The sequence below is a fragment of the Felis catus genome, chromosome B1 (assembly GCF_018350175.1).
Source record: "Felis catus isolate Fca126 chromosome B1, F.catus_Fca126_mat1.0, whole genome shotgun sequence".
Lineage (NCBI taxonomy): Eukaryota > Metazoa > Chordata > Mammalia > Carnivora > Felidae > Felis > Felis catus.
This window is the reverse complement of record NC_058371.1, coordinates 35,219,688-35,236,951: the sequence shown is the minus strand read 5'-3', so window position 1 is coordinate 35,236,951 and position 17,264 is coordinate 35,219,688. Positions and strand designations below refer to the sequence as shown.

Genomic DNA, 17,264 nt, shown 5'->3' with positions numbered 1-17,264 from the left:
TGTGCAGTTTGGAGTTGGGGGCCTTGGAATGAAGACCCACCTAGCTGAGAGACTGCACCATCCAACGTCTCCAGGCTTTGCTTTCCCACCTATAAAATGGGGATAATGCCTAGTTCACATGCCCTGATCGTGGGGATCAAAAGGAAGGGTTGAAAATGATTGTCACTTGAAAATTGCTCCCAGATGGGTGATAACAATGACCAAAGCATTCAGGCTGAACTCTGTGGTCTTCCTTCCATTGGCTAAATTCCTTCTGGAGACCTGTTAAACTTGTATGCCTCGTTCTCTCCAGACTGACGGAAGTGGTGCCTGGGAATCTGCATTTTAACACATTCACCAGTGGATTTGAACATGCTGTAATGTCTGAGACCTACTCAGCCTCAGCTAATGCCAACACAAAGGAAGTGCTTCTGGGTTTGATTAGAGCCTTCCCTTTTTTTGGCCAAGGGCCACAGCCTGAGACCTAAGTGAGCCTGGTTTTCATACTGGCCATGCAGCTAAAGGAATCTGGGGGCTGGTGGGCAGGCTGAGTGGATACAGCTGACAAGAGCTGCTGCTTCCTGCTGGACACTTGGATCAGGGAAAGTGGGTGAAAATGTGCCTGAAACCCAAGCCTCCTCCGGTCTAAGCGGGAAGGCTGGGGGCCACACCCGGGCAGATGGCCCTGATAAGCTCTGCGGCTTAGCGGTCTTGCCGGACAGCTGCCACCTGCCACCTGCCACCTGCCACCTGCTCTGCTTCTCAGCTGGGGTGCTGAGAACCCACGTCTGCCCTGCAAAGCTTCTGTGAGAGAACTGTCCTGAGTGCATACTGGGGTGAGGGCAGTGGGTGGGGCGGGGGGCTTCAGGCTTGGAAGAGAGGCAGTCTTATGGCCCCAAGGTGCCCTCAATGCTGAAATTATCCCATCCACCATGGTTTCTGAAATCTGCCTCAGAACTGCCCAGTAGAACCCTCTTATGGACAGCCCGGTGTGTGAAGAGCTGCACTACACATGTCATGTCTGGAGCAGTACTCCTTTCTTGAGAGTTTCTCCCCCTTAGGACGCCTGGGAATCCCAAGTATAGAAACTGGCAATGCTCTAGATTGGGGCAGGATCCAGTATTTTTCCCTTTTGTGCCTTCAGCTTCTCTCCCAGCCTTGATGGCATGAAAATCCCCCAGCTCTGCCCCTTTGCATGTTTATGGTGTTTCCAAGGCTCTTTACCAGGCTGACGGGTGGTTGGCCAGGGGAAGTGTGTTGAAGCAATGTTCCTGCTTTCCCTCAGGAGCCTGGCTCAGGCACTGTCCAAAAAGCCTGCTGGAGGCCTCCCTGGAGGGGACTCCTTCAAGGCTGTGTGTAGCCAGGACTGCCTCTGAGGATGGGCTGTCTACCTAAGCACCCCGTGAAGGGCCCGTGGTCACTGGGCAGGGGTTGGTTGACAGGATAGCTTCTCCCACCAGCCCCCGACTCTAGGGGCTGTGAGAGCCCCTGCCTTGCTCAGGAGAACCGATGGATAGTTCACACCGATACCCCTTCCTCTGACCCACAGTGGGGGAAGGAAAAACACAAACTCCTTACATTTGTGGTGCTCTCTGTTTTCCAAAGTGCTCTCAGTATGCTCTCTCATTGGATTCTTGCGACAACCGTATAGAGGAGGTAACATGGTTCCCATCTTACAGACAAAGAGGAAATACCCGGAGGGACTCCGAGTGACTTAATAGAGATGATGGATTTGGGAACCTGTCAAACCTAGATCCAGACTTAAGTCTTTTAGTTCTGGGTTCCCACTATCTTTTTTTGGTTAAGTTTATCTTTATTTATTTTGAGACAGAGAGACAGAGAGAGGAAGAGAAGGAGGGGCAGAGAGGGAGAGGGAGAGGGAGAGAGGGGGAGAGGGAGAGAGAGAGAGAGAGAGAGAGAGAGAGAGAGAGAGAGAGACTTGCAAGCAGACTCCGTGCAGTCAGCACAGAGCCCAACACAGGGCTCAAACTCACAAACTGCGAGATCATGACCTGAGCTGAAACCAAGAGTTGGATGCTTAACGGACTGAGCCACCCAGGTGCCCCTGGGTTCCCACTATCTTACGGCTTGATGCCTATGCAAAGGCCATCTGTGAACTCTCTAGGCACAGATGCATGAACGGCTGAAGCTAGCATGGATTTTCCCAAAGTGTGCGGCCAGGCGCTCATGAACAAAAGATTCACTAGGCAAATGAGGCTGGAAAACAAATGCAGATTATATAGTGCACATTAGAATATTAAAAGCACTAAAAAACCCGTCAGTGAGGAATGTGATTAATACAGTGTAGCCTGGGGTCTCCAAAACTTGTTTGGGAATACAGCCTCCCCCCGCCCTACATAATGCCCGTTACCAACCCTCCAGATCTGTGTTCCTCAGACCTACTCCAGAAAGGATGAGCCAGACTCCTTCACAATTATGTGATGGCCAAGGGACACAGATGAGGGGAGGCCACTTTTTTCTGTACAAAGAAAAGGAGACTGCCCCTCAGCCCATCAGGAGGACCCCCTGCAGGACTCTCCCTGCCGGCTCTGCCACCTGGACTACACAGTCACCTCTGTGCCTCCGAATCCAGGCCCCTCGTGGTGGTGCGCTGGAGCCACTGTTAAATTTTCAGAAAAATCTGAGTTAACCGTTAAATCATCAGTAACTTGAAATTGGCCATGGTGGAAGTATTTACACTATAGAAATCAGCAAACACTACAAGTTAGGGCTCTCCCCACCCGGTTTACCTGTGCACCACTGATCCTGGACCTTTTTCAAAAGTGTTAGAAAACCTGGGAGGGGCTGTGACAGCTGAGTTTAGGGGGCAACCTGAGTCCCCAGCCCTCCTGAATGAGAGCTGAAAACTGCCCAGAACGGTAATCTTCCAGCTATAAGCCCAAGTGAATCAGAAAGCGCCTTCTGGCCTGCTTACCTTGATATCTGTTACCAGCCAATGTCTCCAAAATTGAGCCTTGGGGGAAGACCTGCTAGGGGCATCTGGATCCACCATCACCAGGATGTAGGTTGCACCCTGGAACAGATTCATCACAAAGAAATGTAGCACCATGACTAGAATTCTGATAGGAAAGCTGCAAGGTGCACACTCTCCTTTTATCTCTACTCCAGCCAAGAGGGGCTGACCAACCCCTACCCAGTCCATCCCCATTCTTGTGCCATTCCTCTTATGTCACGTGTTTACTCTCAGACAAGTGAAGTCTATTAAGTAGATAGTTGAAAATCTTGGCTTTCCCTTTATGAAGAAGAATAAATCAAACAAGCATAGTTACTAAGCATCCAGAAGTCCCTAGCATCATGCTAGGTGCTGTGATGGAAGCAGAAATTTAAAAAAAAATTAATGTTTATTTATTTTTAGAGAGACAGAGACAGAGCACGAGTGGGGGAGGGGTTCACAGTATAGCTGGAGGAACTTATCTATTAATTCAGCAAACACAGGAGAACTTAGTCTGTGTCAGGAATTGTACCAATTGCAAGGAATACTAGGATTCACTCATCCCTTCAAGAAGCATTTTCTGAACACCTACTATGTGCCGGAAATTGTTCTACAGGCTAGGCATCCAACAGAGAACAAGACAGTGTGAGCCATGCTTTCAGGAAGCTTTTATTCTCGGTAAGAGACACAGATTTTTTTTTTAACTCAAAAAACAAAGAAACCAAAACCACAAGGAAATGCCCAATTGTGATCAGTACTATGATTAAAACAAAATAGAGTGGGATGAGAGGGAGCAAGCGTTCCAAGAAGGGCAAATAGCTGCCACAAAGGCCTTCAGATGGGAAAAAGCAAGCATTCGAGGAACAGAAAGGATACCATGTGGGAGGCACCTTGGTGGCTCAGTGGGTTGAGCTTCTGACTTTGGCTCAGGTCATGATCTCACAGTCTGTGAGTTTGAGCCCTGCATTGGCTTCTGTGCTGACAGCTCAGAGCCTGGAGCCTGCTTCAGAATCTGTGTCCCCCCTCTCTCTGCCCCTCCCCAACTCGTGCTCTGTCTCTGTCTCTCAAAAATAAATAAACACTAAAAAAAAATCATGTGGTTAGGAGCAAGCAATGGAGAGAATGGACATGGCAGGTTTGGAGAGGTGGTTGAGAGCCCACAGAAGGTTTGGTAGACCTTGGCAGGGTGAGGAGGAGGGTTTTATTCTAAGTGCAATGCAGAACCAATGGAGGGTTTTAACCAGGAGAGTGATACACTCTGATTTATGGGTTTTTTTTAAATTTTTTAATGTTTATTTATTTTTGAGAGAGAGAGAGAGAGATAGAGCATGAGCCAGGGAGGGGCAGAGAGAGAGAGAGAGAGAGACAGAATCCAAAGCATGCTCCAAGCTCTGAGCTGTCCGCACAGAGCCAGATGTGGGGCTCAAACTCACAAGCTCTCCAAGATCATGGCCTGAGCTGAAGTCAGACACTTGACTGAGCCACCCAGGTGCCCCTGATTTATGTTTTTCAAAGATTTTTTGGTGGCTGGATGAAGAATGAATGGCGAGTGGGAGGTAACAGATGAAGCCAGGAGGCCAGTCAGGAGGCTGATGTCTTAGTGAAGGATGGTGGTATATTGGACTAAAATAGTAGCAATAGAGCTAGAAACAAGTAGATGGATTGGGGAAGTATTTTTAGGGAGAATCGATAAAATCTGTGGATGGATGGGACAGTGGGGCAGTAGAGGGTGGGGAAAGAGAATCTGAGGGTGTTTCATGAGTTTCTGGCTTGAGCAACTGGGTGAATGGTGTCATTTAGTGACATAAAAGACTTGGCAGTGATATTGTTTGAAGGAGGGTATTGAGATTTATGTTTTAGACATATTAAGTTGGAATTACTTCTGAAAAGATAATCAAGTATATAAGTTAGAGTCTGGAGTCTAGAGGAGAGATGAGGAGTAGACATATAAGTTTTGGAGTCACTGACATATAGACAGTCCTAAACCCATAAAATAATGAGATTCTTCATGGGTAGGTTAGACATGGGGCAGAAAAGAAGTCTCTGGACCAGATTCTAGAACAGCTAATGTTTAGAAAAGAAGAAAATCTGACAAAGGAGACTGAATCCGGGGTGGGGGGGCACACCTGAAGAGTAGGGATCATGAAAGCCGAGCCAGAAAGTTGTTTCCCAAAGGAGGAGGTGAACTGTGTTCAATGATGCTGAAAGGTATGGCAAGATGAAGACACGGATGTGACAATGTGATTGGACAACTTGGGAACAGTGTTAACTTGGCAAGACCAGTTTCAGTGAGGTAGAAAGGACTGAGGTTTGATTGGAATAGGTGGAGATGAGACGGGATGATAATTTTAGTGTGAAGGTCAGCTGAGACATGGAGTGGCTATTACTAGATGGGAAGGAAGAGCCAAGAGATTTTTTTAAATTGTTTTTATTTTTTTTAGGAGATAGATGATAGTCAAGCATGTCAGCAGGCCAGTGGAAATGATCCAGAAGAAAGGGAGATCTAGATGACAGAGGAAAAAGGGGATCACTGCACAAGCCAAGACTCTGGAAAGGTGGGTGGAGACAGGATCCAGAGCAAAAGTGGAGGGACCGGCCTCTGGTAGACACAGAGGATACAGGTTCAGATGCAAGGGAACTGGAAAATGTGATGGTGAGGAATGGGGAAATTGTCTTCTGATTACTTCTATTTTCTCAGTGAATTAGAGGCAAGGTCATCAGGGGAATAGGAATTATAGGAGGTTTGGGGACAAAGAAGAAGGTGTGAAATAGTCATTTTGGAAAGTGAGAAACTGACTATACCATAGGTTGGTCATAAGGTTACTAGGTAATATTTCATTCCACATCTGTGTGCTTTTAACTGGTAAAGTGCAGTTGAGAAATAAGTGGTAGGTGGGTTTCACTTGATAGGGACTCGGACTGCTCAGTAGTCTGGATGAGAAGGGAGTGGGAGAGTAAGATGTGAGTAAAGTACAAAGAGAAGAGCTGGGGCTCCTCTTGATCTGAAGGGAGAGACAGACACAGACATAGCTGTAGAACAACATGTGAATGCTTGAGTAGAGAAACATTTACCAATTACTAAGGGAGTACAGAGGAGGGAGCCTAAACCTCTCTACCTCCGGAGTCCAGGCAGCCTTCACAGAGTTGTCTTTTTAAAGAAGTTTTTATTTATTTATTTATTTACTTAGAGAGACAGGGAGAGAGGCAGAGAGGCAGAGAGAGAATCCCCAGCAGGCTCTGCACGACAAGCACGGAGGCTGATGTGGGGCTTGAACTCCCAAACCGTGAGATCATGACCTGAGCCAAAATCAAGAGTCGGATGCTTAACCGACTGAGCCACCCAGGCACACCGAGTTGTCTTTTGAACTTGATCTTGAAGAATAAGCAGGTAAAGGGTCAAGAAAACAACTCTGTAGACAAAGGGAAGGGTCTGTGCAAAGGCATGAGGATGTTTGGGGAGTGGCAAGAATCTTGGTGTGCTGGGACATAAGACATCTGGAAAGGAATGGCAGGTGACAAAGCTGAAAGGTTACTGGGACAAGACAATAAAGTCTTACATGTCCTAAGTTGTTTAGAATTTGTTTTGCAATAGGACCCACCGAAACTGAATCGATGACTGACATGATTAAATGTGTGCTTTTGGAAGGCGCATGGTAACACTGAGTAAAAAAGCTAAAAGAGAGAGAGAAAAAAAGACAACTGGGATACCCTGAAGAGAGACTGCAAGAGCTTAAAAATGTGAGTGGTAGTGATAAAGACAGAAAGAGGCATTTGTGTTGTCCCATCAACAGTGTGAAGTGACTGGACAGGGCAGATAGAGGAGAGGGAGATGTTCAGGATGACCCTGACATTCTATCGTGGGCAACTAGCTGACCATGGTGCCGTGAATATTAGGAGTAACAAATTTGGGAGCCAGTGAGTTTGGTGTTAAAACATGCAGGCAGAGACATCTCTGACATGGAGTTCTGAGGTAGGAGCTCTCTCATGACTAAGCATGTGAGTAGTGGGCGTGAGGACAGATGAACCTGTCAGGGAGAACAGGTACAGTGAGAATAGAAGAATGGGTAGGGTGGAACTGGGGACCCCGAGGGGTGGGGCTGTTGAAGAAGGAGTGGGGTGGGATCAATAAAACACAACCATCCAGGGAGAGGACCACAAGCAGTGTGTGCTGCAACAACTGGGGGATCCGGCAACTTGCCAAAGAGTAGGTTAGAGATAAAAACACGGTTGAGTGTTAAAATCCTAAAGAGTCACTGAACCACATATTAGATGCTATAGAAAATTAAATGAGAGAATCTGAAGATAGAGTCCAAGGAAATTCTAAGAACTCAGAAGAAAGGATAATCAGATGAAAATATTAGGGGCAAAGTAGGATCATATCCCAAAGAGCCTGTGTGTGTGTGTGTGTGTGTGTGTGTGTGTGTGTGTGTGTGTGTGTGATTCCAATGGAATTCCAGAAGGAAAAACTGTACAACTGATACTCCCAAGAATAGGGAGCCAAAGCAATAAGAAAATAAAAAGAAACAAAGTGTAAATACTGTAAAAGAAATAACATCTATCCTCTGTCTTTTTTAAAATTATTATTAAAAATTTTTTAAATGTTTTTATTTATTTTTGAGACAGAGACAGAGCATGAGCAGGGGAGGGGCAAAGAGAGAGGGAGACACAGAATCTGAAGCAGGCTCCAGGCTCTGAGCTGTCAGCACCAAAGCCCGACGCGGGGCTCAAACTCATGGACTGTGAGATCATGACCTAAGCTGAAGTTGGACGCTTAACCGACGGAGCCACCCCAGGTGCCCCTGCTCTTTGTCTTTTAATTACTATTATTATTATTATTATTTTGCAAGTGACATGACTGCTTACATGAGAAATCCAGAAGAATCAGTTGGAAACAACTAGACTGATATTCAGTAATGAGTTTTTATGACATGCACACAAAATCAGTACTTATTAATAACAGTCAGAAAATATACTTTTAAAATGCCATTTTACAATTGTAATAAAAACTATAAAGTATCTAGCAATAAACCTGATGAAAAATCCACGACTTAGACAAAGAAACCAAAACACTACTGATAAGCATAAAAAGAAAACTTGAATAGATATGGGGAAATGCTATGGTTTTAAATTAAAATAATCATTTGCAGGGGGCGCATGGGTGGCTCAATTGGTTGGGCACCTGACTCTTGATTCTCTGATTCTTGATTTCAGCTCAGATCATGATCTCATGGTCGTGAGATCTAGCCCCACATTGGGCTCTGTGCTGGGCATGGAGCCTGCCTGGGATTCTCTCTCTCCCTCTCCTTCTGTCCCTCCCCCTCCTGCATGTGTGCTGCACACTCCCTCCCCCACCATCTCAAAAAAAAAAAAAAAAAAAGAAAAGGAATAATCATTTGCCAATGTGTTAATATCCTTCAATTAATTACCTAATTTAATACAATTCTAATCAAAATCCTAAAGAGATGTTTTGGGAACTTCATGGAATAATTCTAAAGTTCAGAAAAAGAAAAAAATTAGCCAACGCAGTATTGAAAAACAGGGAAGTGGTATTGATTTTGTAGATATTAAAATATATTATAAAGCTACAATAATTCAAACAATGTGGTGTTGATTAGGAACAAACAAGCAGTGGAAGCAAAGTAGAAAATCTAGACAGAAATCCATGTCTTTAATATATGTGTATTTAATAGGTGATCAAGCTTTAACGAAAGATATGATATTTAATATATGATAAAATTATCAAACAAGTGGAGAAAGGATAGATTATTTTAGAAGTGCTGCTGGGACAACTGGGTCACCATGTGGAATAAACTTCAGTCTCTATTTCTCTCATATGCCAGAAAATTTTCAGATTTAAATGTGAAAGTGAAAAAAAATCTTTAAAAACTGATTTAATGAAATTTACTAAATTCATATAATGGAATACTTTGTTGGAATTAGATCCTTATATTTTAATATGGAAAAATATCTAAAATATACTAGTAAGTGAAATAAGCTGCAGAATAGTGTGAATGATATCATCTAAAATGTGCAGGAAAACTTTATATATCTAACTATATATATATTTATAGATATATTTGCATATGCATAGAAAATGTCTGGAAAAGTACACACCAAACTGTTAACAGTAAATGGCATGAAGGAAAAGATTGATATATTTAACTAGATATAATTTTGAAACTTTTATATGACAAAAAAAAGGAAGCAAAATAAAATTCAAAGACAATGCTAGGAGAAAATATTTACAAGATCTATGATAAAGGATTAATATCCTTAATATGTAAAGTACTTTTTAAATCAATAAGAAAGAGAATAAGAACCCAACAGAGGTATACATAAGCAACAGGAATAGGCAATTCATAAAATAAGAAACACAAATGATCAACAAACATGAGTATTCAATTTCATTAGTAATCAAAGATATGCAAATTATTTTAAAATCCTATTTTGCCTACAACATGGACATATATACTTTTTATATTTATTCCCAGAGTATGTGGAAACAATGGGTATGTTACAAAATCTTATGTAAAATATGATTTCATTGTCTTTGTTAACCAAAAACTGTATCATACCCCTCCATGGAAAGAGGACCAGAAAAATCAGAACCAAAACGTTGGCTATCTCTAAGTGATGGGATAATTATGAACTATATTCTTCTTTGTATTTTTCTGCATTTTCCAATTTGTGCAATAAAATGCATTGTTTTTACACGTAGAAAAAATGATTTTTTAATATGGAAAAATATCTAAAATATACTAGAAGGTGAAATAAGCTGCAGAATAGTGTGAATGATATCTTCTAAAATGATTTTCTCATCATTAAACCCTATTTTTCTTCTGGTCAAACAATGCCCAGAGGAATTCTTTTCCATGGCAGGCTACTTTTCCTTCCCTCCCCCCTTGGCTCGTCACTGCCCCTCCGGACCCCCACCTGAAGCTCTCCCACACTGGTGTCTGCTTCTTTTTTATTTTTTTATTTTTTTTTTAATGTTTTATTTATTTTTGAGACAGAGAGAGACAGAGCATGAACGGGGGAGGGGCAGAGAGAGAGGGAGACACAGAATCGGAAACAGGCTCCAGGCTCTGAGCCATCAGCCCAGAGCCCGACATGGGGCTCGAACTCACGGACCGCGAGATGGTGACCTGAGCTGAAGTCGGACGCTTAACCGACTGCGCCACCCAGGCGCCCCGTTGGTGTCTGCTTCCTTAAGTGGTGAACCAGGAGACTGGTCTTTGTGGGTGAGTCCCTGCTGCACAGTTCTGTCGGAGGTGGTTACATCCTGAGGTTTTACCCTAGATCCCCTCCCTGTTAAGCAACCCCATAGCAGACCTCTTCTAAAACTTAGCAGGGAAGAGAGGGCTTCTGTGGTGATGGTCTTATACCTTCTCTCTCAGTGCAATCAGGGAGCTGGTTTTCAGCCCTTTCAAAGACCCCAATTGTGCCTGAGCGGTGGCGTGTGCTTGTAGTCCCGGCTACTTAGGAGGCTGAGGCAGGAGGATCGCTTGAACCCAGGAGTGCTGGGCTGTAGTGCGCTATGCCGATCGGGTGTCCGCACTAAGTTTGGAATCAATATGATGACCTCCCGGGAGCGGAGACCACCAGGTTGCCTAAGGAGGGGTGAACCGGCCCAGGTCAGAAATGTAGCAGGTCAAAACTCCCGTGCTGATCAAAGACCCCAGTTGCCAACAGAAGCTCCCTAGCAACTATTTAAGAGGTGGGGTGATGTTCAGCAGATAAACTGGGAAACAGGCTATTCAAGAGCCTGGTTCATAGCTAGACTCCTTGGAAGTCTGACTTGGCCCTCGCTTGTTCTCTGCCGGTCCTTGGAGCCGACAGGCTGGTGTAAGGTGGGGTGACAGAGATGAACCAGTCTCTTGGCACATGACTTTAACGTCTGGCCATGGTGGTCCATCTTCTAGGTGCGGCCTAAAGAGAAGAATGTGCAGTCAATACTTTCAACAATGGATTTGTCTCCAGAGATTGTTGTACTTGCCACATGTCTTCTTGCCAATGATGAAACTGTTTTGTACTTCTTTGGGGGTGACACGCAGACCTGCTTGCTGCACTGCGGGCTTGGGATCTTAGCTAAGTCTTTCTCCTCTCTGGCTTATTCCTAGAAAAGGAGGGGACTAATAGATGGTCTACTCACCTTCAGATTCTAACATCCATTCAGTGGATTCCGAGGTGTCTAGATATCATGTGAAACTAATCCTGTTTAAATGAGCCAACAGTCCCGCTTTGGTCTTTATCCAAAAGAATTGAAATCAGGGCCTCAAAGAGATGTCTGCACTCCCATGTTGGTCCTAGCATTATTCACAATAGCCAGGATGTAAATAAAACCCTACATGTCCATCGGTGGATGAATGGCTAGAGACATTATAGTCTATACATATAATGGAGTATTACTCAGCCTTAGAAAAGGAGTTCCCGTCATTTATAACAAAAGGAATGAACCATGAGGACATTATGCTAAGTGAAATAAGCCAGTCACAGAAGGACAAATACTGTGTGATTCAATTTATATGAGGTATCTAAAATAGTCAAACTCATATAAGTAGAGTAGAACGGTGGTTGCCAGGGTCAGGGGAGGGGGAAATGGGGAGTAGCTGTTCAGTGGGTACAGAGTTTGAGTTCTCAAGATGAATAAGTTCCAGAGATCTGCTCTGAACAACACTGTGCCTGTAGTTAACAATGCTGTATTGTACACTTCACAATCTGGAAAAGGGTAGATCTCATGTTCTTCCCACAACAGAATAAAATTAAAAAATAAAATAGAAAGCAGTTCTACTTGAAGAAAGCAAGATGGAATCAATATCCTTGTCAAACATTCTGCAAATCTCAGACTTTGATAGTATGCTCTGCTGGCGAGGCTGTGGGGAAGCCTCCTGCATTGCTATGGGGAAGCAAAGTGGGGGCAATCTACCTTTAGGCTCAGCAATCCCATGTCTATGATTTTTGTCCCTCTAAAGATATCTGCACATTTATGAAATAACTTGTATATAAAGTATTCATTTCAGCTCCAGACAGAGCTGAATAGTAATAGCAAAAGTGGGAAATAACTCAAGTGTTCATCAGTTGGGGATTGGTTAATAAACACTGGCACATACTGACAATGGAATGCTTTATGGCTGTTAAAAACAATGAAGCTCTCTAAGATCTGATGTGAAAAGCCCTCCAAGATAAATTAAGTGAAAAAAGCAGGATTGCAGAGCAGTGTATCTAGGAGCTCGCTTTTACAGAAAAAAGAGAAAATAAGATATTTCTTTACAGTGGCTTGTATTTGCATAAACAAGCTCTGGAAGGATATTTTATTTTATTATTTATTTATTTTCAATTTTAGAGAGAGAGAGCACAAGCAGGGAGAGGGGCAGAAAAGAGAGGAAGAGAGAGAATCCCAAACAGGCTGAGTGCGGAGCCTGACGTGGGGCTCGATCCCATGACCCCAGGATCATGACCTGCGCTGAAATCAAGAGTTGGATGCTCAACCAACTGAGCCACCCAGGCTCAGGATACTTAAAAACAAAAAAACAAAAAAAAACCCAAAACTAACAGAGGACGCAAGTGGTGATGGTAATGGGAAAGATGAGATAGAGAGATGGGATGGAGGTCTCTTATACATGCCAGTTCTACTATTTCAGGTTTTGATCCACGTGAACATACAGTTGACCTCTGAACAACACGGGGTTGGGGTGACTTCTGAGCAGTTGAAAATCCATGTATAACTTCTCACTGCCCCCCAACTTAATAGCCCACTGTTGACCAGAAGCCTTGCCACTACTGTAAACAGCTGGTGAACATACATCTTGTATGTTACATGTATTACATACTGTATTCTTATGTGAAACTAGAGAAAGAAAATGCAATGAAGAAAATCATGAGAGAAAATACATGTGCAGCCCTGTACTGTACTTACTGAAAATCATCTGTGGATTAGCAGACCTGCACAATTCAAGATTGCATTGTTCAAGGGCCAACTGTACAACCTGCTAAAAATAAACTAAAATTGTAAAACAAAGTGAAATGTATAGTAATCATAGAGTACTATCTTGGAGATATCAGCCTCTAGTCCCTCTCTCACTGGCTGAGAGGTAATGGCCTTGTCCCTTTGCAGCAGGGAGAGCTCAGGAATCCTCATTCCATGTGTGGGGGGCACTTAGGTCAAGGGCAATTGATGGACTGGGCCGTGGGCTCCATGGCACAGGACGTGAGCAAGGAGTGGGAAGTCACGTTAAAAAAATCACAGTGCCTCCAGGTGATGGTGCCAATAGAGAAGCAGAGTTAGATCTGTACTTGTCCAGGTAAAATTTTTTTTTTAAGTTTTATTTGTTTTTGAGAGAGAAAGAGAGAGAATGCGAGTGGGGGAGGGGCAGAAAGAGGGGGGGACAGAGGATCCGAAGCAGCTTTCATGCTGACAGCAGTGAGCCTGATGTGGGGCTCAAGCTCACGAACCATGAGATCATGACCTGAGTCAAAGTTGGACGCTCAACCGACTGAGCCACCTGGGTGCCCTTGTCCAGGTAAATTTTTTAAAGCAGCTTTATTGAAGTATAATTTCCATACTACAAACTTCACTCCTTTTAGGCATACATTTCAAAAATTTCTAGTAAATTAACAGAGCTGTGCAACTATCGGCACAATTTAAATTTAGAACATTTTTATCACCCCAAAAAGAAACCTTGTGCCATTTACAGTTACTCCCTGTTCTCTCCAACCAGCTCTAGGCAACCACTAATCTACTTTCTGTCTCTAGAATCTCCTTTTTGCCTTTTCTGAACATTTCATATAAATGGAATCATATGATATGTAATCTTTTGTGCCTGGCTTCTTTCACTCAGCATAATGTTTTTAAGGTTCAAATATGTTGTCACATGTATCAGTGCTTTATCCCTTTTTATTGCCAAATAGTATTCCATCATATGGATGTTGATATGCATCTCATGTTTCCAGTTGATGGACATTTGGGTTGTTTCTACTTTTTGGCTATTATGAAGCTATGGACATTTGCTACAAGTCTTTGTGTAGGTATTTGTTTTCAATCCTCTTGGGAAAATATCTGCAGTAGAATTGCTAGGTCATAAGGTAGATTTATGTTTAACATTTTTAAAAACTACCAAAGTGTTTTCCAAAGTGGTCTCACCGCTGTGCAACCCGACCAGCAGTGTCTGAGGGTTTCACATCTTCACCAAGACTTGTTACTGTCTGTCTTTTAGATTGCGGCCATTCTAGCAGGTGTAAAGTGGCATCTCATCATGTTTTTAATTTACACTTCCCCCAATGACCAGTGATGTTGAGCACCTTTTCATGTCCTTACTGACTATTCCTATATCTTTGGTGAAATGTCTGTAGAAAGCTTTGTGCCTTTGTAATTCTTCTTATTATTCCAGAAGGAATTTTAATAGGTGTATCCCAACTGGGGGTTAGGGGAAATGGGAGTAGAGAGAGTGGAAAAGAAGAAAGGAAAGTGAGAAGACGAGGCTATTGACTTTGAACTCTACTCTGAACAGGGGACAGAGCTAGATATGCCTTATCCTTGAACCTCTGGTTTCTGCCCTCAGCTACCATCTGTACTTAGGGTTGTCTACTAACTGTAGCTCACCGGTGACACTGATTCTTCCAGCAGGGAAAGGTCAGCCTTACAGATAGTCACCACAATCCAGGTGAGCAGAAAGCACCCACTGACACTGACACCCCCAAGCCTAGTGAGCCAAGTCTTCTGTCCCCTGCCTCACTGCCCATGCTGAGAGAGACTGTTGAGCCCCAATCTCCCCTGCGTCCCATCCTGAAAACAGCCAAAGCCTCTCCCACTGACCTCTTTCCCAGCCACTGGTCCTCTACCACACCATCATGCCCTAACTACTCTTTTCTTCTTTGCCCGAGAGTCAGTCCTCACTCCTCCTCCACCTTCAGACACTTCCACTCTGCCCAGCAAAAATGCCACTGAGTAACACACATCTCCCCTCTGTCCTCTGTCTCTCCATAAATTGCTCTACTTCCTTGCCTTTGCCTGAACCTCACCTGGAGGGCCCCTTCACCTTAGCACTCTCAAGTACTGGTGTGTGTTCTCTTATGCCCCACAAATCCCAGGGTCAGTAGACCAGGAGGTGTCATTGCTCCCTGTTGCCACGTCCTTCTTTGTGGCTCAGGCCATTCAACCATACATTCTCTTTCTGTCCTGTTTGCTGTCACCTATGAGCTCATGGTTGCTCCTCCTCACTCATCAAAGACACTGGTACCTGCTCATGATCTTTTCTTCCCTACATCCTGCTGTCATCACAGTGACTTCAGCAAACCTGTGGAACATCCGTCCAGGGCCGTGGCCACTCTGGTTCCCGCACCTCCCTATCTCAGACAATCTTCTCTTTCTCTGTCTCAACCATCAACAGTCACACTTTGAAACTCATCATCCGAAGCTGCTCCATCTCCAAAGTTCACAAATTCTGGCCACAACCTCCTCTCTGTTCAGCTTACTTCTTCAACTATGCCCACCAGGACTAGTCTTTGACCTCAAAGGGCATCCTGACCATTGGTGACTGTCCCTGCTCCCAGTATATTGACTATCTCCCTGTGCTCACCTCCTCCCCCACTTCATAGGCAAACCCCATGGAAGAGTTGTCAACACATACCATCTCCTCTTCCTTACTTCCCACTTACTCTTTCTAAAAAAAAATTATTGAAGTATGGTTGACATACAACACTCTATTAGTTTCACGTGTACAACAAAGTGATTCAACAGTTCTATACGTTACTTGTGCTTACCACAGTAAGTGCGGTCACCGTTTGTCACCATACAGAGTTAATACAGCACTATTGTATTCCCTGTGCTGTACTTTCATCCCTGGGACTTCCCATATATTCTTTAACCCACTCTGCCCCGATGCTTCTGCTATAGCCCTTGCTAGTGTCACCGAATGCAGTGGGCACTCTCCAAACCTCATCATACTTGGCGTTCCTCTCAGCTGCACATCACAAGGTGGGCCACCTCTTCCTTACTGAAATGCCTTCTGTGAATGCCATTCTCTTCCCCATGGCTCGTTTTCCTCATGGCTGGATCCTAAGCTCTCTAAGATCTGTCACTCTTACCTCCTTCACAGTAGTCTCAAACCACAGCCATGTTTATCCTCCAACCCCCAGTTCTCCTCTGAACTCCAGACCCTATGCACCATGACCCACTTCTCTCCCTGTGGCTGTTTCAAAGCACCTCATGCTAATCATACCCAACAACACTGCTGGTCTTCCAGAGTTTTCTGTTTGCATGAGTGAAGGCACCCCCTTCTGCTATTGCAAACCAGAAGCCCAGGAGTCAGCTTCCAATCCACCAGCAGTCTTGTCAATTCTTCCTTCCAAACATCTCTCAACTCCACCCACTCCCCCTCCTCTCTACCACCACCATGTCAGTCCAGGCTGCCATCATCTTTCTTCTTGTCTACTGTAATAGCCTCCTAAATGGTTTCTTCATATTCGCTTTGACTCCCTAATCAATTTTCCACCTGGATCCAGAATATCATTTCAAAACACAAGGAAGATCATATGATCCTGGTGCTTAAAATCCTTCACTGGCTTTCCACACAACCTTAATGTGTTCACAAGGTCTTGAATAATCTGACCTCTGCCCACCTCTCCTTGTCATTTTGTGCACATGCCCCTTGCACTCTACTCTGCTCTCACGGGCCTTCCTATTTCTAGGGTCTGCCATGCTCCCTCCCACTCACCGCCTTTGCATATGTTCTCCTTGTGTCTGGAATGCTTCCTCACTCCCAGCCCACCTTCTTTAATCTAGTGAACTCCTATTCATACTTCACAGCTCATGGTGACTTCTCTGGAGAAAGGTCCCCCCCCTCCTGTTCCATGCTAAGTTTCTTTGTTAAACATGCTCACGTTTCTTTCCCTCAGACACTCTCTGCAGTTTATAGTCAATAACCCATTCATTGGCACACGTTTTGATTAATGTCTACGTCTTCCGCAGGATTATAAGCTCCTTGGAAGCAGGGATGGTGTCTGTCTCTGCTCAATTATATCTCCCCCAGATTACAATGTGTGGCACATAGAAGACACTCAATAAATATTTTTGAATGAATACATGAAACGAATATTGCACCTGGTCCAGGTGGTTCAATTGTTCACTTGTTTGTTCATTCATTCATTCAGCAAGCATTAACTGAGCCCTCACCATGTACTAAGCAATATGAGAGGGGCTGAGGATAAGAGATGAGAGAGACATGGCCTCTGCCTCTGAGGAGACAGTGGTCTCATGGGGCACTGGACGCATGTACAAATAATGCAAGTACCCTTGTGCTCTAAGCAGGCACACTGCTAGTGCTGTGGAAGCCAA

The 17,264-nt window shown here is 44.2% G+C and overlaps 1 protein-coding gene across 4 annotated transcripts in view; it reads right to left on the bottom strand.

Moving 5' to 3' along the window:
- Positions 1–17,264, bottom strand: part of PEBP4 (phosphatidylethanolamine binding protein 4) — a 214,894-nt gene that overhangs the window by 92,961 nt on the left and 104,669 nt on the right. For all 4 annotated transcript variants that reach the window (XM_006930640.5, XM_019828435.3, XM_003984698.5 and 1 more), the window contains one exon: positions 2,915–3,013. In XM_006930640.5, the coding sequence (XP_006930702.3) occupies positions 2,915–3,013 (99 nt within the window). The remainder of the gene's footprint in view (positions 1–2,914; positions 3,014–17,264) is intronic.